Below are 20,958 nucleotides of genomic sequence, written 5' to 3' on the forward strand. Positions count from 1 at the left end.
ACTTTTTCTTGCTGACTCTTGCTTACCCTTCATTCTGCAGACATTTATTGAACACTGACTCTGTGCAGAGTGCCTGGGATGAGCCCATATCCAAGCTTTTGGATGCATTTGCTGCATCATTCCCTCTGTGTGGTACTAGCCAACTAGCCATCTCTGTGCTAGGTGTAGCTCCTGAGGAGTTAGGGTACAGAGAAGGTCTGGAGAAGGCAAGCCAGAGAAGAAAGTGAGACTGGAACTGGCATTAAAAAGAGAAGGGTAAAAAGAATAAAGAACAAAGTTGATAGTTATATTAGGGAATAATTTTCAAAATAATGTCAGAGTAAAACTTTTTTTTGACAAGAGATTTAATAGCAGTTGTCTTGTTATCATATATGCTTTGCCATCCCTGTTTGAGAATAAAATACAAAAGATTAAGACCTACGTTTTTATGATCATTTAAAAAATCAAGTTAGTATGAGCTTCAGATCTTTAATTCCTAAGTTACAGTGAAAGATTAGCCTGTTTATATCAATGCAGGATTCTTTGAGTATTTTATATTAATTTAAAACCTGTTTTCTAGAATGGTGACTTAAAAAACAAATCTTATAGAGATTTCCAACATGTATAAAAGGAGAAAGAATAGCACAACCTCCATGAACTCATTGCTAACTTTAACTTATGGCCAGTCTTGTTTTGTGCTCTTTACCCTCTCTCTCCCCTTCCCAAACCTAACTCTAGACATTTTATCTCTTTTAATTAGTCATTTTATCTGTAAACACTGAAATATGTAACATTTGTTTTTAATTACACAAGAGTATATTTATTTTTAAGTTGACTTATCCTCTGTGCTTGCTGAGTTTAAAACATTTGAGTTTTCTTTTAATATTAGCATTCTTTTTATTTCTTCAGGTATTTATTAAAAATAGGGAAATAGTACATGAAAATTGCATACCAAATAGTTCATGTTGTTTTGTCTGATTTTGCAATTCATGCACCCAGATATACTTTTTTTTGTTTGTTTTTAGTAGTTTATTATTCTATTTCAAGAAGTTATATTACATGGGGTAACCTCTCCAATTTTATTCAACAAACATATATTGAATGCCTATGGTCTACTTGACACTGTGCTATTTGCTGGAAATACATAGATGAGATATTTCTAAGTTGTCTGTAAGTATGTGTGAAAATCAAATATGTTCAACACTGAACATTTATGTTTTTTGCCTTTATAGCATAAACATTAGGAATTTGCATTATCAGTTAAGTTTTTGGAAGGACAATTAATATTTTAAAATGCTGTGGGAGAGACTCAAGATGGAGAGAGCACTGAGCTATAGATTTGAGTTTGAAGTCCAGTTATTACTCGCTGGCTTCAGGAAAGTTACCTAACCCTTCATGCCCGGTTTTCTTCATCTGTTAAAACTTTGCACACAGGGTTGTTGATAGGAATAAGCGTAAAACTCACAGCACAGTGCCACCCAAATGATAGGTGCTCAGTAACATGGTAACAGTCATTGTTGTTGATGCTGTTGTTATTCTCAGAGGCATGGATTCATTCTTCTCCTCACCTTTTGAATTATTCCTAGTCAAATGACAATTTTCTCCTCGCCACTTACCGGTGCCAGGCAAACACCACAAGGCTAGAGCTCAAGGTAAAAATGTTTGAAATTCTCTTTACTTGAAAGTTCGAACTCTCTTTTCCCTTGGTAAATCTTGCAGCATGTGACATGTCTTTGCTTGAATTCCCCCTGAAACAAGCACTCTGAATAACGTCTTTGAATGACCTGTTCTGGAGAAACTGCAGCTGCTGTGCTCTGCTCTGCTGTGCTTATTTGCTCAGATGTACCCAGCTCCTTGCAACCCCATGATCGCCCGCCACGCTCCTCTGAGCATGGAACTCTCCAGGCAAGAATCTCGGAGTGGGTTGCCATTCCCTTCTCCAGGGGAATCTTTCCAACCCAGGGACTGAATCCAGGTCTCCTGCATTGCAGGTGGATTCTTTACCTATTTGATTTTAATTCAGCCCAAACCACTGTCTCGTCTATTAACACTCAACTAATCACATTCAATAAAATTTTTACCAATCCTAAATTTCCTCTAGTTGGAAATATTTTTTCTGATTTTCTATTATGGAAAGTTTCACACATACATAAGAGTAATGATTCCTGCTTAAGCAATGATCAGTTCATAACAATCTTATTTATGCTGTCACTATCTGTTCCAAATTATTTTGAAGCAGATACAGGATGTAATTTTTTGGTAAGTATTTCAGTATATAGGTATGAAAGATAAGAACTCTTTTTAAACATAATCACAACAGTGTTATCACACCAAAGAAAAATTAATAATTCCTTAGTATCATCAAATGTTAAGTGTAGTGGTTTTTGCTTTTAATTTAACGTTTGATTCAGTCATAGTCCAAATAAGGTAAGTTGGTTACTGAAATATCTGAGCATTTGCCCTGTATTTTCCTATTTGGATTTTTCTGGTTGCATTCTAGTGATGGCATTACTATCTATCTATTCCAGGTAAAATCTTTGAAGTTTCCTTTTGCAATGTACTAGGATAATCACTTTTATAATTAAATACTGTTTGTAGCACACAAATATATTTTATTTATTTAATTTTTAGTGTGAGATTAAAAAAAAATTTTTGGTACATTTGTGATCCAAAAATTAAGGACTATATAACTTTTTCCTGGTATTGCTGATGTTCTGAGACTCAAAATAAGATTTTCTTCAAGAGAGATGCTAGTACACAATAACTCTTTCACATCTGGTTAAGGAACTTCCAGTTTCTGCTTGTCTAACAGATTGACACAAATTTAGAGAAAGCAGTATCATTAGTGACAGGATGAGGAAAAGGATACTGTCAGTCATAGCTGAGAGAAATAATTGTTATAGCCACTTTGGTAAAACAGGCTATAGTCCTACTTGTTGGAATCTATTTCATAGCAATAAAGTCATAGTATTGTATCCACAGATATGTGTATAATTAACTGAAGCATTGCTTGTAGAAGCAGAAAGGTGGAACCAAAGTGAACACTCAGTATTTAATGTTTGAATAAGTAGCTGTTTATCCATTCCATAGAATATTGCACAGCTGCAATAAAGAATGAGTTGATCTATTCCTTTTGTGAGTGATAGTTGCTCAGTCATGCCTGACTTTGCAACCCCATGGACTGTAGCCTGCCAGGCTCCTCTGTTCATGGAATTCTCCAGACAAGATTACTGGAGTGGGTTGCCATTTCCTTCTCCAATTCCTTTTAACATAGAGCAAATTCCATGAAAAACACAAAATACAGATAGAAGTTCTCTCTATATATATATACATATTATCTAAATATGAAGAAATATATAAAAAGAAACATAGCTGTCTGATATGGTAGGTCATACAACAGGGGGAAGGTTTGGGTGGGATGGGAGAGGTAGGGAGTATTAGGAGAGGCAGAGACAATGGAAGATGTAGTTATTAGAAATAAAAAAGATGTCTATGATATAAATAGAATTTATTCATGTGAAATTATGCATTTATTTTTGTACATCTTCATAGATATATGAAAAGTTGACTATCAAAATAGCAATAATGATCATCTCTAGGTGGTAGGATTTCAGATGACTCATATGTTAATCCTAATTTTTCTTCATTGTTTGGATTTTTAAAATAATGAATATGAAGTATATAATCAGAGAAAACATGACTTTTTAAAAATATTATGAACAATTGTGTTCTTTTTTAAAAATTATACTCTGTTTATAGTTATTATAAAATATTGGCTATATTCCCTGTGTTATACTAATTACAACATTCAGAAAACTAAGATCATGGCATGCGGTTCTGTCACTTCATGGCAAATAGATGGGGAAACAGTGGAAACAGTGGCTGACTTTATTTTTGGGGGCTCCAAAATCACTGTAGATGGTGAGTGCGGCCATGAAATTAAAAGGCACTTACTCCTTGGAAGGAAAGTTATGACCAACCTAGACAGCATATTAAAAAGCAGAGACGTTACTTTGCCAACAAAGGTCCGTCTAGTCAAGACTGTGGTTTCTCTATTAGTCATGTGTGGATGTGAGAGTTGGACTATAAAGAAAGCTGAGCACAGAAGAATTGATGCTTTTGAACTGTGGTGTTGAAGGAGACTCTTGAGAGTCCCTTGGACTGCAAGGAGATCCAACCAGTCCATCCTAAAGGAGATCAGTCCTGGGTGTTCACTGGAAGGATTGATGTTGAAGTTGAAATTCCAATACTTTGGCCACCTGATGCAAAGAGCTGACTCATTGGAAAAGACCCTGATGCTGGGAAAGATTGAGGGCAGGAGGAGAAGGGGACGACAAAGGATGAGTTGGTTGGATGGCATCACCAACTCAGTGGACATGAGTTTGGGTAAACTCCGGGAGTTGGTGATGGACAGGGAAGCCTGGCGTGCTGCGGTTCACGGGGTTGCAAAGAGTCAGACACGACTGAGCCACTGAACTGAACTGAATTGAACTGATACTAATTATGAATTTATTGTGGAAAAATTTATGTGCCAGTGTAAGCTTACCCCTTAAAAAGAAGCTCTAAAGATATAGCTTTATCGGATGGGTTTTTTATTTTCCTCCTGTATTTTTCTTATTTAGCCTTTCCTTATGTTTTCTCTCTTTGCATTCAGAGAAATATTTTCAGTGTAACATTTGCAAAAAATTCTTGTTTTAAACTTTTGTTTATGTTTTCCATTTAGGTAAAACATTGATTATTTTTTCCCCCTCACACGCCAGGGAAAGCATGAGTTGATATGTCAATTTGATTAGAGAAGCTGCCTTTGTAATATAACAGGTTCTGCAGTCCGTTTCATGACTGGAGCAGGGAGGAGCTGAAAGGGGGGGCAGGAGAGAGAAGCTGGACTGCTTTCTAATTCCTCTAAAATTAGGTCTTCACAGTTATATGAATTAGAGTTTTCTATAAGTGTTTTAAATTTTCAGGATATCCAACTAAAAAGGTACAAAGAATTTCCTAATCCAAATATGTCATAATTAGGTTATGAGTATGCTTCTTTGTTTTCATAGAAAGTCAAGAATTAAGTTATTGGAAACTTTTTTTTTTTTTCTGGCAGTAGATTTTTTTAAAAAAATTTTGGCTGCACAGGCTCCTTATTGCAGCTTGGTTTCTCTAGTTGCAGAGTGAGGATTTCTCTTGTTGTGGCACACAGGCTCTAGAGAGCTTGGACTCAGTAGCTGCAGCTCACAGGCTTAGGTCCTCTGTGGCAGGTGGTAGCTTAGTTCCCTGACTAGGGATTGAACCCGTATCTCCTTCATTGGAAGGCAGCTTCTTAACCACTGGACCACCAGGGAAGGTCCCTTTCAATAGATTTTTACAAGAATAGCCATACGCTGTAATACCCCCATTTCTAAGAGAATGAAGTGTTAGTCATTGACTCACCCTTTCAACAAAAATGTCTAAATTTTTACCATTTTTTAATGTGAATCTTAGACAGTGTACTATACACCTATGTTTTTAGATGTGATAAGGTGGTGTATGAGAATGTTTATCTTTCAGAATGACAAATCTATAAATACTGTGGTAGGGATGACTTCAGCTCCATTCAGTTCAGTGGCTCAGTCATGTCTGACTCTGTGACCCCATGGACTGCAGCACACCAGGCCTCCCTGTCCATCACCAACTCCCAGAGCTTACTCAAACACATCCATCTAGTCGGTGATGCCATCCAACCATCTCATCCTCTGTTGTCCCCCTCTCCTCCCGCCTTTGGTCTTTCCCAGCATCAGGGTCTTTTCTAAGGAGTCAGCTCTTTGCATCAGGTGGCCAAAGTATTGGAGTTTCAGCTTCAGCGTCAGTCCTTCCAATAAACACCCAGGACTGGTCTCCTTTAGGATGGACTGGTTGGATCTCCTTGCAGTCCAAGGGACTCTCAAGAGTCTTCTCCAACACCACCATTCAAAAGCATCAATTCTTCGGCACTCAGCTTTCTTTATAGACCAACTCTCACATCTCCATACATGACTACTGGAAAAACAACAGCTTTGGCTATATGAACCTTTGTTGGCAAAGTAATGTCTCTGCTTTTTAATACTCTGTCTAGGTTGGCCATAGCTTTTCTTCCAAGGAGCAAGCATACCTCCTTTGAGTGTTTGAGTGTCTCCTGTGGAGGTCCGGGTCAGAGGGATGACTTACAGATGGATTAATTTTGCTTTGGATTGCTAAAATTAAAATTTTCTTTTACTATAGTGGTAAAAAGTTCCTGTTGAATAGAATGTCATTATTTCCATCAGCGTGTTACAGAAGAGATTAAGACCTAAGTACTTGATTACTTGTGTTGAACATTTTAAAGATAGCCATTATGTTTCTAGATTGTTCTTATTTTCTTTCCTCTTTTTGTTGAATCAGATTCGCTCAATTGAAGGCCAGTATGGCACACTTCAAGCATATGTGACTCCAAGAATTCAACCCAAAACATGTCAGGTCCGCCAGTACCATATCAAACCCCTTTCACTCCATCAAAGAACTCACTTTATTGATCATGACAGGTAGGACAAAGGGAGAGTTTATTTTCAGGATATTACATGATGCATATAAACTTTCTTGTTATTTTAGTAGTATAAATTCTGGTAGCAAATTTGTACTTAAAAAAAAAAATTAAATGCTATGTACAGGTTTCCCCCGCTATCTGAAAGTAGGGCATTTTAATGAAACCCTTCATAAGCCAAAATAGCATAAAGCAGAGAAGCCGTTACCTTAGGACAAATCTTGCTAATGGATGCTCCAAATCAATTGCGATAAAGCACAGATGCTCACAGAGTTCAGAGCTGTGCCGCCTGGTGCTCAGAGGCTGAGTGTAGCTCCTGGAGGAGGGGCTTGGTGGGGCCTTTCTTGGTGCTGCTGGGGTGCAGGCTACTTCTTTAACAGCTTGCTGCAGAGCAGACACTGAGGCTATTTTTGCTTTGTACCTTTTTTTGTAAAAGCAAAAATCCTCTTTGGATTTTTTTTTGGTTACTGAAAATAGGTACTCATGTAGGCCTTTCATAAAATCAAAGTGGCAGAATGTGAGCTTTCAAAAAGTGGGGGATACCTATATTAATATTTCTAATAGAGATGAGTCTTTGTCTTTTAGTGGCTGATTTGAGCTGGGCTCTCCTTGGATTATAGTCTTATATATGTTCCTACATGACATTATGGAAATAATTTAACTGTCTGGGTTTTGGTTTTTTTATATCTGAAAATAAAGTTGGTGTGGAGATCTCAAGAGTTTCTTCTATTCTGTATTCTCTTAAAATTCTTTCTGTACCTTTAATTCGATAAACTTGTGTTTTCTTAACTATCCATTTGATTCATTTTACATTTATTTAATTTACTTTACAACCTTTTATGTGTATGTGTGATTTGCAAGATTAATTCCATATCCTTTCAAAATAGAAGGTGTCATTCCTTAACTTTTCTAGTGGCATGCAGGTAGTGTTTCAAACCCACGTCTATCTGTCTTGAAAAAGCCCAGTCCTTTGCTTTCACATTATGCTGATTTTTTTTCCTTAAATGTGTATGTTTGTAGTTTGTATAATAAAAATACTAGATGAACTTATGAAAAATGGAATTGACCTAAGTAAACTGAATTTTTATTTGGAAAGGCATGTTATAATGAAAACAAGCTATTTATGTCATTTAATTGTTAAAGTACAGGTATAGCAATATGTTTATCTGATAGGTAAGATTAACCTGAGAAAAATTAAATGGCTGCTTTTATGTTTGTAACTACTATTGCAAAATTCTGTTTTTTAATGTATTAAGTATATATAATACCTCCATGTATTCCCACACAAATATGTTTACTTCTGTTTAATTGCAGACCCATGAATACGCTGACTTTGACAGGCCAGTTCAGTTTTTCTGAACTTCACTCCTGGGTGGTTTTTTGCATGCCTGAAGTTCCTGAAAAACCTCCAGCAGGAGAATGTGTGACATTTTATTTTCAGAACACCTTCCTGGATACACAACTTGAAAGTACCTACAGGTGAATAAAACTTATTTGTGGTTCACATGTGTTTTTACATAAATGGAACTTCTAAATTTTCATATGTTTTAAGACAGTAATTTGCAAATAATGTAATTTGAAAACTATACTGTTCAAGAGAATCTATTGAAAAGCAAGTGGGATTAATGATTGACTAGCAATAAATATGAAAGATCAATATGTTTCCCATTCTCAACCATAACCAGTTAGAAAATAAATTATTTTTAAAAAATGTTTCAGAGCAACAATAACAAAATATTCATAAAAATCTGTGGGAATGCTCTTTTTTAGAAATATGTAGAACTTCATGAAGAAAATGTTAACATTTTATTGACATAAAAGACCTGATTAAATGGAGTAATATATTCCATGGTTATTAATGTGAAGACATTGTAAACATTCAAGTCCTTCCCAAATTGAACATTTATCCTAATTCCATTTTGAATTACAAGAAGAATGACCATTGAGTTTCTTTATGCAAAAATAAGAAATGGCTCAGAATTTGAAATCTTAGAACATGCAGATTTTTGAAGCTACCACATTATGAGATGAAGGCCATTATCCTCTCATACTCTTCCTCAAACTCACAGTTGCCCTCCTGCCCTCTTCACTGTCCCTCCCTCACATAGGCTTCCCTACTTTCTGTGTCTGGATATAATGGAGGCCAAAGTTTTCTTCAGTGTTCTTTTTCTGAATGTGTTGGGTAAGGCTGGTTTCTCTGTAATCTGATTTGACCTTGTACCCTTAGACTTTTTCTTATTCTCTCCCAGCTGTAGGTTGGTATTGTCTGTTTGATCTTTTGTTTTATTTTAATTTTGTTGTTTGGAACGAAGAGGGCTTCTTATCTTCCCTCTGTCTCTGTCTCTTAAGATTGTTTCCCTGAGCAGTTTACTGAGGTATTATACTTCCTGCTTTCTAGCTGAGATTTTACCATGCTAAGTTTAGCAAACAGCAGTGAACATGTAATTTTACCTTTGAATATAGCCTTTGGGACCAAGAACTCTCCAGAAATCTAATTGGTTTCTTTTTTTTATATATTTATTTCCCCAAATCTTGCTTATATAATTGGTTTTAGCATCAGTTCTGAGGGGCTATTTCACATACCCTCCAGGGGATCTTATCTGTGTCTAAGCCTGAAATCATGGCTTGTGTTTTGGAGTATGACAGCAAACCTCACACTTTAATCATAGTAGACAATTTGACAGCCCCTGGCATGTTATATATTTTTATAGTAGCACATCTTTGCTTTTTATCATTCATCATTCTGTAGCCTTAAATATTCTTAACAGTCAAAACTCTGCTTTTCTTTGAAGGTCCAACTCAGTAGCTACATTTTTGAAGTTTTTCTGGATGCTCTTCTCTGTTCCCATAGCATTTTATTCTTACCTGTCTTAGATTTTTATTGTTACTTGTTTGAAGTATGTAATAATTTTTATGCAAGCTAGTCTCTAAACCAGATTGTAAGCTTCTGGGCAGAGTTTATTTCTTTATTATTTTTGTTCGTATCCTTACGCGTCTAACACGTGGCTTTGAACATAGTGTTGTTTAGTCGCTAAGTCATGTTCAATTCCTTTGCAACCCCATGGACTGCACCTGGTCAGTCTCCTCTGTCCATGGGGATTCTCCAGGCAAGAATACTGGAGTGGGTAGCCGTATCCTCCAGGGAATCTTCCCACCCCAAGGATCTAACCCAGGTCCTCTGCATCACGGGTGAATTCTTTACCACTGAGCTAGCTGGGAAGCCCCTTGGACATAGTGGTACACTCAGTAAGTGTTTTTTGGCTACCTGATTAAGAAATATATATTGAAGAAGTATAGGAGTATACACTTTGGAGACAGACATGCTTAGGTTTGCATCTAGTCTGTGACTCACCAGCTATTTGACCTCAGCTAGGTTACTTTCTGAGTTTCAGTTTCTTTTCTGAGGAATGGAAATAATAGCACTTACTTCACTGAATTGTAACGCTTAAAGGAAGATAAACTGTGTAAGTCGTTCTACAGTACCAGGTACTGTATATGTATTTAATGTGAAATTTCATTAAAGTTGAAGACTAGTGGGAAAAATCTCATGATATCTAAAATGTAATTGGGATCAAAATAAGTGTGTATTATTAATCTTTCTAGAAAAAAAGAACTAGCATTTGTCTACAGCTAGCCAGGGGCGACGGAGCCTGGTGGGCTGCCACCTATGGGGTTGCACAGTCAGAGACGACTAAAGTGACTTAGCAGCAGCAGCAGTCAGTATAAAAAGGCCACATTGAATATGTAAAGATAGTATATATTAATTAGGTCATCATAAAAAGGAACCAAATGTAAGCAGGCTTACCCAAACAAAAGGAATTTATCAGCTTGTATAACTAAGTAGTCTGCTTCAGACACAACTGGATCAGAAGCTTAACTGATCCCTTTACCCCTCTCCATCCTAAGACTTCATCACTTGTCATTGCTCAACTCTGATTCTGTCTGCTCTTGGTTTTCCTGTGTGGTGCCACGGGGGCCACCAACAACTCCATCCAGCTTTATGTCTTTTCAGCTACCATAACCTTGCTTTTCCACTAGTTCCAATAAAAGCCCCATGATTATCATCATTGTTAAACCATGAACCACTGTGGTCATGAAGCACACGTAAAAGCTTCTTCCTGAAGTCCCAGAAATAGGGTTGAAACTATAAGGACTGAGAAGGAGGGGAGAGGACAAAGGAGTTCCCTAAAGAAAAAGAAGGGTCCTGTGATTATAGATGTTACTCTTGGGTTTGATATTTAAGGATGAAGCATGGGATCATGCTGGTAATCTATGTGTTACATAAGAACTGATATGAAAGTAAGCAATTCTAAATGTATCTTATATATATAAAGTATTAGCTATTGGAAATTTTATTAGTGAAAATGAATTAAAAGGTTTTAAATGAAGACTTAAATTGTCGTATCTTTAGGAGGCATATGTCTAACATCTTTTACTCAGTTTTACAACTATTTTTAGAACTTGAATTACTACAACAGTAATAGGTTACCTGTTTAAATATGCTTTACATTAATAGTGAGATGTGTATATAAAGAAATTTAAAATTAAATGAAGTCTAAACACAAGGTTCTAGTCACAAAATATGTGTTTACGGGACATATTTATTGGATGTACTTCTTTCTAAAACTATTTCTTTAAAAATATTAATTTTATAGAAAAGGCGAAGGAGTTTTTAAATCTGACAACATTTCTACTATATCCATCCTAAAAGATGTGCTCTCTAAAGAAGCTACAAAAAGGAAAATTAACCTCAACATATCTTATGGTAAAAGAAAAGCATAAAAAGAATCATTCTTTCTGTTTTGGGGGGGTTGTTGTTACAATAAGAATGTTCCTGATCAAAGTGACTTATCTAATTGTGCCTGCCTCAACTTCTTCTAGAGATAAATGAAGTATCAGTCAAACACACATTAAAGCTAATCCACCCAAAGCTGGAGTACCAGTTGCTTTTGGCTAAGAAAGTGCAGTTAATTGATGCTTTAAAAGTAAGTATGCCTGCCATGGATTCATGATTATTATTTTATTATGATTGGATTTCTAAAATGGTAAAGAACTGAAATTTTTATACTTTAAGTCCACTTTACACTGGACTGAATTTTGAAATTAAGGTGCTTTTATTTTTAATTTTAAATAAGGAATTGCAGGTTCATGAGGGAAACACAAACTTTCTGATACCAGAATATCGCTGCATTCTAGAAGAGGCAGATCACCTCCAGGAAGAATACAAAAAGCAACCTGCACATCTTGAAAGACTCTATGGTTAGTTGAGTATTCCATCATATCTTGTCATATTCTTTTCTATTGGCTGTTTGCAAAGGATCATATGAGGGAAGCTGGCCGAAGGAGACAGGGGAAGAGCACAGCAGTCATGACTGAGACAGGAACAGCAGTGTACTGCAAAGTGTATTTTGTCAAGCTGGTTTTAATGTTTAATATTTTTACTTGAGAATATACAAGTAAACATTAACAAATGAAGTAAATGTAATGCAATTATTTATATATATAAAGAAACCTGGTATGATACTTTATGAAACATAATTTAGGCTATATTTCATACAAATAACATTCAGTTTTCATTGCTATTTTGAAATATCAAAATACAGCATTTAATATTTTTATGCAAAACTGAATAAGGGCTATATATGTGTTGTGTCAGTTTATAGTTTAGAACTCATTTTGCTTTGGTGGAAAGAAGTTGAGTGTTTCACAGTATATTGAAAAAGCAAGAGCAAGAGGGAGATGTGAGGAGGCAGAGAGAGAGGAAGGAAAGTACAGCTTAAGGAAATTTTTTTTTTCAATCTTTACATAAGACCTGATATGCACAGTATACCTATTTATTTATGCATCTTTATAATCAGGTGGGATATTTAATCCTTATAACAGCGCTGCAAGATAGATGGTATTGTCTCTGTTTTTTCATGTTTTTTAAAACTGAAATCTGAACTTAAGAATTTGCCATATAAGTAGTTAGTGGCAAAGCCTTCATTAGGACCGCCTTGCCCCAAGATGCATGCTTTTTGCACTGTGCCAAGTCATCTATGGAGTCACTTGGTATCATCTGTCCATACTGATCCTTAAGATCTTCCTAATAATTTATTTTATGCCCAAAGACTTGCTCACAAGCTATAACAATAATATCTGATATATTAATATTTGCCACATGGCAAGCACATGATCTTTTATCCTCAAAATAACCTAGAAGATGGGTGGTACAGAGCTGCCATCTCTTATCACCAATTTTGCAGTTCAGAAAGCTTTAAAATCAAAAGCATGTAACGAGTTGTTAGGAGAGTTATTAGCCAAATGATTTATATTTTGAAATTTGCCATAAAATCCCCCCCCAAATAAATATTTTTTAATGCACCAATCCTTTTAGGTGTGTATGTTAATACAAATTACAGGTGTTAAGAAATTCTCAAGCAATCACTTTCATTAAATAATGTGTGGTTAATCAATTCAATCAATGACAGAAAATTATTCTTTTTTCTTTGTAGGCATGATCACTGATCTTTTCATAGATAAGTTCAAGTTTAAAGGCACTAATGTAAAAACCAAAGTGCCTCTTTTACTGGAAATTCTGGACAGTTATGACCAAAATGTACTGATTGCTTTCTTTGATGCTGCATGAAATATAAACAAGGTAAAGTTCCAAAGAATTTGTCTGTTTAAATGAAAATTGTTAAAATAGAATTACCGGCTAACTGTACGTACTTTTATTTCAAGTGCTTTTTAATACCATCTAAATATAAATGAAGTATAACTTGTTTTTTGTAGTGCTTTTTTTTTGACAAATGTAATTTTTTTAAAGAGAATTTTTATTTTTTTTTTAAATGGAATGATTATAACAGATTTTAATGAATTTTTTTTCAAGTGGCTCTTTTAACTTTCAAATCAAAAAATATTGTTTGGAAAATAGACACATTTAAATTTTTAACAAGCTAACACATATGTATAAACTGCTTTACAGTTTTCAAAATGTATATACATATGTGACCTCAATTGATCTTCACAGTATGTTGGTTATTTTGTCAAATCATATAAGAAAACTGATTCTCAGTGAGACTGTGTTTAAGAGGACATGCTGTTATTTCATAAATGTGGGACCCAAGTTCTGGTGCCTCAATTATGTTTTGGTTACTATGTCTGTTGTCAACTAGGTGATATAACCTATAAATTTTTTTTCTAGGAATTGAGATTGATTTACAACTGATTTTGCTGTTGCTTAGTAATGTTTTGTGACTCGTATTCAGTTTGTTAAATACTTGGGTTGGCTCATTGCTTTAAATTGTGGCCAGGGAAATCAGACCTTGCACAGACTGGGGGGATTTTAATTTGATGTGCTGTAACCAGTAGGGCTATACAAATGTACTACATATGAATAGTACAGAAATAGTGATGGCTTCTTAGATTTTCCTGCACTAATAAATACTAATTTCCTTTTTTATCATATATAGAGGGAAATATAACTTGAGGACTATGGAAGTCATCAATCTTAATTCCTATTGATTCATATTCAGGTGAATATTATAGTTAAGATTGTGCTATTTTAAAGTGGCATAAGGATTATAATAGAAAATAAACTATTCTGTGTTTTCAAGAAGGGCACACTTATGAATTTGTTGGAAAACAACAATGCTCCTCAATTATATACCATTATATTTATTAGTTATGTGTAAGCCTTGTATATTAAATGTGAAAATTTGTTAAAGGCACATATTTCTATCAGTTTTATTTTAATAAGGCCATATTGTTTTTCTATATTTAAACAACCTTCATTTCTAAATGGAACACAATTATATCTAGGTCACTGGACTTTCACTCTGTGCTTTTTTTGTTGACTGCCATACCTTGGGGGGAAAAAAAAGAAATAAAAATTAATGGCTGTCTAGTTGAATTTCTTGTTTATTAGTTTGTCACGTATATCAACAGTAATTCAAGGTGGCAGTTTAATTGAATCTTCATGAAGAAAAATAAAAAGGATAAGACTGTGAAGAAGCACGAAAATGGTAAGATAACACTATAGTCATCCACTTGAGTGTGAATTACATAAGCAGCGTGTGAAATGATTTATGCATGTTATTTAATACTAATGATAAGTTTTAACATGTAGATATTATCACCCCAGTTAACAGATAGGAAAACTGAGAATCAGAACATTGAGTAACTTGAACAAGACCACCAGGCCAGTATGGCCGGATCCGATTTTATACCTTGAGAAATTAGTCAAGCTAACTGGAGGTCCTAAGGCTAAAGGCCGGGTGGTGGTGGTGTGGTCTTTAAAGTCATGTTTGACTCTGCGACCCCATGGACTAACCCGTCAGGCTCCATGCAAGGCCCACTAATAATCGCTAAACGTACCCCACTTTGTACTAGCGGCAGCCCCCACCCTAAGACAGGAACCACTTAGCTCCGGTATTTAAAGCCACCATAAGCATAGGCCCCGCCTCTCCGCCCTGCGCAGGCGTCCTTCCTTCTGCCGCCGTTCGCTGTTTCTTCGCCCCGCTCCGCCCCTGCTCGGCTGCCTTCGCAGCCGCCTTCATTCGCCTGCGACCGCGGCGCCCCGAGTGACGTCATAGGGACCGGCACCTTTCATTGGTCCATTTCAATAGTCGCGGGATACTTGAACTGCAGGAACAGCCGCAGCTCCGGCGGGCTGCTCGATTCATTTCGGGGGCGTCCTCGTCCCTCCACGCCCGGCAGTTCCTGCGTCCGCCTTTCTGTCTCCTCGGTCCTACAAGGTCCCGAGCGGACGGGCAGGCTGGCTTGGGCTGCGGCGGGCGGGTACGGCTGGAGTGTTCTTCGGCTGGCCGGCGGGACGCAGTGCACGCTGCTTGGCGCCGGGCTGATCCCGCCTCGCCCCCGGGAGCAGTGATGTTGGGTAACTCCGCGCACGGGCCTGGGGCCCGCGAGGCGGGTTCGGCGCTAACATTGCAGCAGACGGCGTTCCAGGAGGACCAGGAGAACGTCAACCCCGAGAAGGCGGCGCCCGCCCAGCCCCCCCGGACCCGGGCTGGGCTGGCGGTACTGAAGGCGGGGAACTCGCGGGGTCCAGCGCCCCAAAGGCCTAAGACGCGACGGGTAAAGCAATGAGCGATATCCTCAGGAGGGAGGGCCGAGCGGGGTTTTGCACGGGTCTAGTCGGCAGAGGAGTGTGGCGAGAAAGCATTCCCTGGGATTTTCGCGGGAGGCCAGGATCTGGAGTCCTTTGATCCCTGGGTTTCTGTAGTGTAGGACGCCACATTACTCCCATTAGTTACTCTCCCATACTGTCCCTGACAGCGCTATGCGTTCATGCTGCCTCTCACCTCTCCATTGGGAGTATTTTTCCATCGATAATGGGATCAAACCAAGCCCCACAACGTTGCGTGTGGTCTTTGCCCGCCTCCGCGCCTTTCTCCTTTAAACCCCAGGCACTTTTCCGACCTTCTTCATCCTCCCCATATGGGTAAAGAAACTACCTCTACTTTGGGCAAAGATATAAAAAATACTTTGCTTTTGGTCAATTCCGCCATCTTACTGAATTTGCTCTGTTGCTCCACCCTGGGGTGAAAGAGGAAAACCACTTTTGTTTTTTGCCATCTCTGTTAAATTTGGCGTCTTTCGGCCTGCCACTCCAGCCATCTCGTGGCCTAGTTTTCCGTAATTCCATTTGGTGTGACTCTGAAATCTTTGGTGTCACAGGAATGCCTATGACAAATTGAAGCATCTCTTTGTCCAGCTACTCAAATTTCCTTGCCTGAACTTTGCCCCCAAAAGTTTTAATTTTCCTGATAGAGGATTTGGAACTAAACTCAGCAGTATAAGGGGGTGAAAGTAAAATTCCACTTAAGAGGCTCAAAGCAGTTAATTATTTCGTTTTAGGTTGCACCTCTTAAGGATCTTCCTATAAATGATGAGCATGTCACTGTTCCTCCCTGGAAAGCAAACAGTAAACAGCCTGCATTTACCATTCATGTGGATGAAGCAGAAGAGACTCAAAAGAGGCCAACTGAATCTAAAAAATCAGAAAGTGAAGATGTCTTGGCTTTTAATTCAGCTGTTACTTTACCAGGACCAAGAAAGCCACTGGCACCTCTTGATTACCCAATGGATGGTAGTTTTGGTAAGTTTTAAAGAAAACTTGAATAAATGTAATTATTAAATAGGTTGGATTAATATTTTCCTTTTAAGATGTTTTACCTGAGCCTTACTACATTATGAGTTAGGCGTAATGTAACGAGTTTGGAAAGGGTGTGACTTACCCCAGGCATCACAGCTAATCCGTGACCTGGTGACCTCCAAGAAGATTCCAATCCTGCGCTCCTTCTGATACACTGCTAGTCACATCAATTTCGTTAGATCCCAAAGACTTAACTGACCCTCGAAACATTTGCTTGGTTGGGAGAATATATTTCAGTTAACTTTTTTCGTACCATTTCAGAGAATGCCATCTGAGGATGCAGCTTTAAATACTGAGATAGCCAACATCCCTTCCAGCTCTAAAACTTTTGTTTCTGTAAAACCCGTCTGAGTGATTGTCTGATATCAGAGAAGGATAATTGTCTTCCTGTGAGTCAGAGTAACTGCTATGGACAGCTCTGTCTACAGTTTGTGCTGCTTTACCATCAGGCTATGGGTTCACTGGACAGCTCACTGAATTATCAGTTTTAGTTGTATAAATGAGAGGTATAGCAGAGAACTTTGGAAATACAGTAATTTGTGTATTCTTATTTAAAATTTGCAGCAAATTTTAACCTCAAAGTAAACTTTGAGCTGAAATAATAATGGACGACATTCGTTGCCTCCAAAGATGAATTTACCAATCACCCATAAATTGTACCGTTAATATGTTTGAACTGCCCATGACAAATCTGATTTCCTCTTTAGCACACTTGTTAGCCCTGCTTCCAGTTGTTGCCTGGATTATGCTTTGCAATGTTAGACTTTGGGGTCTGCAAACTCTCTTATGACAAATCCTAGATATTATCTCAAAGTTTGGATTTTAACCTGGTTCTAACAGAACCACTGCCCTATCATGTGAGATGAATGATGGATGGTTTAACTTAACCTGCTCCCCGAATTCATTTTCCTGTTAATGGTCTATCGATATTTTAATTAAAATCATTCCAAAACTAAGTGGACAGAGGTACTAAAATGAGAGTTAAATCTTATATGTATTTTGTCATAAAAAGCTCTTTTAGTTGGATGAAATAAGCTTATTGGTAGTATGGGACTCCTTACAAGGACAATCATTTTTAGCTCTTAAGTCAAAAAACTAAGTGAACTTAACTGTATTTTTGAACTGTCCCAGAGTCTCCACATACTATGGAAATGTCAGTTGTATTGGAAGATGAAAAGCCAGTGAGTGTTAATGAAGTACCAGACTACCATGAGGACATTCACACATACCTTAGGGAAATGGAGGTAACTGCTCCCTGAATCTACTCTTGATACTGCTGTTTATTTACTGTGGGGAAATGAAATTAAGATGATGTTTTTAAATTTTTTAACTGCCAGTTAATTACTCTAATACTATATTTAAGTTTCTGGCATGTAGCTAGTATCTGTTAATGACAGAATATCTAACTGCAATTTTAACACTCAACAGGTTAAATGTAAGCCTAAAGTGGGTTACATGAAGAAACAGCCAGACATTACTAACAGTATGAGGGCTATCCTCGTGGATTGGTTAGTTGAAGTAGGAGAAGAATATAAACTGCAGAACGAGACCCTGCACTTGGCTGTGAACTACATTGATAGGTTTCTTTCATCCATGTCTGTGTTGAGAGGAAAACTTCAACTTGTGGGCACTGCTGCTATGCTTTTAGCCTCGTAAGTCCAACTTGGTTCATTGGGTTAAAAGTGGTAAGTAATATTTGTCTGTGTAGGGAAGAAATGGTGATTTAAAATACATGTATTTGGCAAGTGTGATCTTTTAACATAAAACACAAAGCAGGACTCAAAACCACTTGAGGGGTGGTAGTGTAGATGAAACCACAAATTTAGGACATTAATTTTCCTAGATCTGTCTTTCAGGGCACTTGAACCTACAGACTGGCAAGATTTTAATACACTAGGACCAGGTTACAAAGTGTGGTTCCTTCCACAGAAAAGTACCTTCTGTTAAATAAGCAAAATCTTACCTTTTCCCCATTAAGACATGAAAACTAAAATATAAAGCATTTCTTTTTCTAAGGAAATTTCCTACATTTTCAGTTACTTGATGACCTTGCTCCAATCTTGGGAAGTCAGTCTCTCATTTCCTTGGACTTCAGTAGAAGATTATATATCTGGGGCTTTTAATTAGCATTTACCCAATTTCAGCTAAAAATGGTCAAGTATCAGTGGAAACAGCCAATTGGTTTCAGATTCATTCCATTTATTCTGCTTAAGAGATTTCAAGTTGGGATAAACAAGCTTGCTTTTCTTTTAGAAGGACTAATTACTTCTTTCATTGTAGAAAGTTTGAAGAAATATACCCGCCAGAAGTAGCAGAGTTTGTATACATTACAGATGACACTTATACCAAGAAACAAGTTCTGAGGATGGAGCACCTAGTCTTGAAAGTTCTTGCTTTTGACTTAGCTGCACCAACAATAAATCAGTTTCTTACCCAGTACTTTCTGCATCAGCAGCCTGCAAACTGCAAAGTTGAAAGTTTAGCAATGGTAAGTTCTTTTCATTCTGTTGAATGAAGATTCTAAGGTCACAATTGGGCAAGCTCTAGTTTCATTATACAGCCTTGGTCAAGGAATGGAGTGTTATAGGACAGATTAGTGCTGCCGCACAGGAAAGAAAGCCTATCACTCGCAAAAGATAATATAAATTGAGAAAGCACTGGGAATATGAGAATGGAAAATGAATGGTAGCCAGAAGGGTTGTTCTTAAGGCCAGAGGGAAAACACAGGATGAGAATGAAGCAAAACAATGCAGTAGTGGATATATTTACAGATGTGACTGTGAAAATGTTTTATATAGTTGCTATATAGCCAGTCTTAAAAGACAGGAGAAAATTAGGTCAGAAAGGGAGGATTTGAGGTTTGAATTCCAGAGCTCTTATTATCATAAAGTTATTTACTTTTTCATTCCAGTTTTTGGGAGAGTTAAGTTTGATAGATGCTGACCCATATCTAAAGTATTTGCCATCAGTTATTGCTGCAGCGGCCTTTCATTTAGCACTCTACACAGTCACAGGACAAAGCTGGGTATGTATTACAACATCTTCACACATCTACCTTGTGATTTTAAATGCCTGTGCCAGATAAGTAACTGTACTAGACAATTGATAGTTGTCTAAATGTACTGAACGGGAAGAGTTGTTCAATCATCTACCCTGTTTAAAGCGTCCTATCTTACCTTTGTTAGGTAGAAAGCTTAGTTACTACTTGGATTTGAAAGATTACTTAAAGAATTTGGGTGACAAGGCCTGCCACTGGCAGGGAAAATCGTTAAAATTGAAGTCAGCAAAAAGGAGCCTAAGAAAACTGGAAAATGTTCAGTTCAGTTGCTCAGTCATGTCCAACTCCTTGTGACCCCATGGACTGCAGCATGCCAGGCTTCCCTGTCCACCATTGGAGGTGTTAAATACTAAAGTTTAACAAAACTCAAGCTTAATGCCAACTACTAACTTGTGTTTTATGTCTGTTACAAAAACAAAGTAAAATGGTTTTCTCCTCCCTCCTGCAGCCTGAATCATTAGTACAAAAGACTGGATATACTCTGGAAACTCTAAAGCCTTGTCTCCTGGACCTTCACCAGACCTACCTCAGAGCACCACAGCACGCACAACAGTCAATAAGAGAGAAGTACAAAAATTCAAAGTAAGAATTAACAGCAGTAGATATTACACAAGTTTGCTTTTCCAGGCTATCCTATAGTTCAGAGCTCCTTAATATTTTAACTTTATTATTTAAACAACTGCTCTCTTAGCAGCCATGTGTTCTGAGCTTTCTGTCCTATATTTGAGGGAGAAGAGGGGAGAGGAAGAGGGCATGCATGCACGTTTGGGGGACCAGACTGGCTTTGTAAATATTAAATCAAGTAGGCGGAAATTTGTGAGTTCCTGGTATGTGTATAATCCCATGATCTGCTTCACCCAATGAATGATTACTAAAAATGGATTTTTTTTTCCCTACTTACAGGTATCATGGTGTTTCTCTCCTCAATCCACCAGAGACACTAAATGTGTATCAGTGAAAAGACTGCCTTTGTTTTCTAAGATGTAAATCACTCAAAGTATATGGTGTACAGATTTTATCTTAGGTTTTAATTTTACAATCATTTCTGAATACAGAAGTTATGGTCCAGTACAAATTATGGTATCTATTACTTTTTAAATGGTTTTAATTTGTATATCTTTTGTACATGTAACTATCTTAGATATTTGGCTAATTTTAAGTGGTTTCTGTTAAAGTATTAATGATGTCAGCTGTCAGGATAATAATTAATAAATTGATTTGGAAAATTTGGTTTGT

At 37.2% G+C, this 20,958-nt stretch overlaps 2 protein-coding genes across 3 annotated transcripts in view; both read left to right on the forward strand.

The window, feature by feature from the left end:
- Window positions 1–13,825, forward strand: part of BBS7 (Bardet-Biedl syndrome 7) — a 35,153-nt gene extending 21,328 nt beyond the window's left edge. The window contains exons 13-20 of one of the 2 annotated variants that reach the window (XM_065907101.1): window positions 1,566–1,631; window positions 6,367–6,506; window positions 7,820–7,984; window positions 11,161–11,270; window positions 11,387–11,490; window positions 11,641–11,764; window positions 13,000–13,145; window positions 13,692–13,825. In XM_065907101.1, the coding sequence (XP_065763173.1) occupies window positions 1,566–1,631; window positions 6,367–6,506; window positions 7,820–7,984; window positions 11,161–11,270; window positions 11,387–11,490; window positions 11,641–11,764; window positions 13,000–13,133 (843 nt within the window). In that variant the 3' untranslated portion in view covers window positions 13,134–13,145; window positions 13,692–13,825. Of the gene's footprint in view, window positions 1–1,565; window positions 1,632–6,366; window positions 6,507–7,819; window positions 7,985–11,160; window positions 11,271–11,386; window positions 11,491–11,640; window positions 11,765–12,999; window positions 13,266–13,691 lie in introns of those variants that run through there. The other variant, XM_065907100.1, reaches the window with a different exon arrangement.
- A 1,551-nt stretch (window positions 13,826–15,376) lies between these two features.
- CCNA2 (cyclin A2) lies at window positions 15,377–20,948 on the forward strand. Its single transcript, XM_065907103.1, has 8 exons — window positions 15,377–15,583; window positions 16,367–16,607; window positions 17,796–17,908; window positions 18,093–18,316; window positions 18,945–19,152; window positions 19,576–19,689; window positions 20,171–20,304; window positions 20,626–20,948. The coding sequence occupies exons 1-8, from the start codon at window positions 15,377–15,379 to the stop codon at window positions 20,678–20,680; spliced, it is 1,296 nt and encodes a 431-aa protein (XP_065763175.1). The 3' UTR covers window positions 20,681–20,948.
- The last annotated feature ends 10 nt before the right edge of the window (window positions 20,949–20,958 follow it).

The sequence above is a fragment of the Muntiacus reevesi genome, chromosome 16 (assembly GCF_963930625.1).
Source record: "Muntiacus reevesi chromosome 16, mMunRee1.1, whole genome shotgun sequence".
Taxonomy (NCBI): domain Eukaryota; kingdom Metazoa; phylum Chordata; class Mammalia; order Artiodactyla; family Cervidae; genus Muntiacus; species Muntiacus reevesi.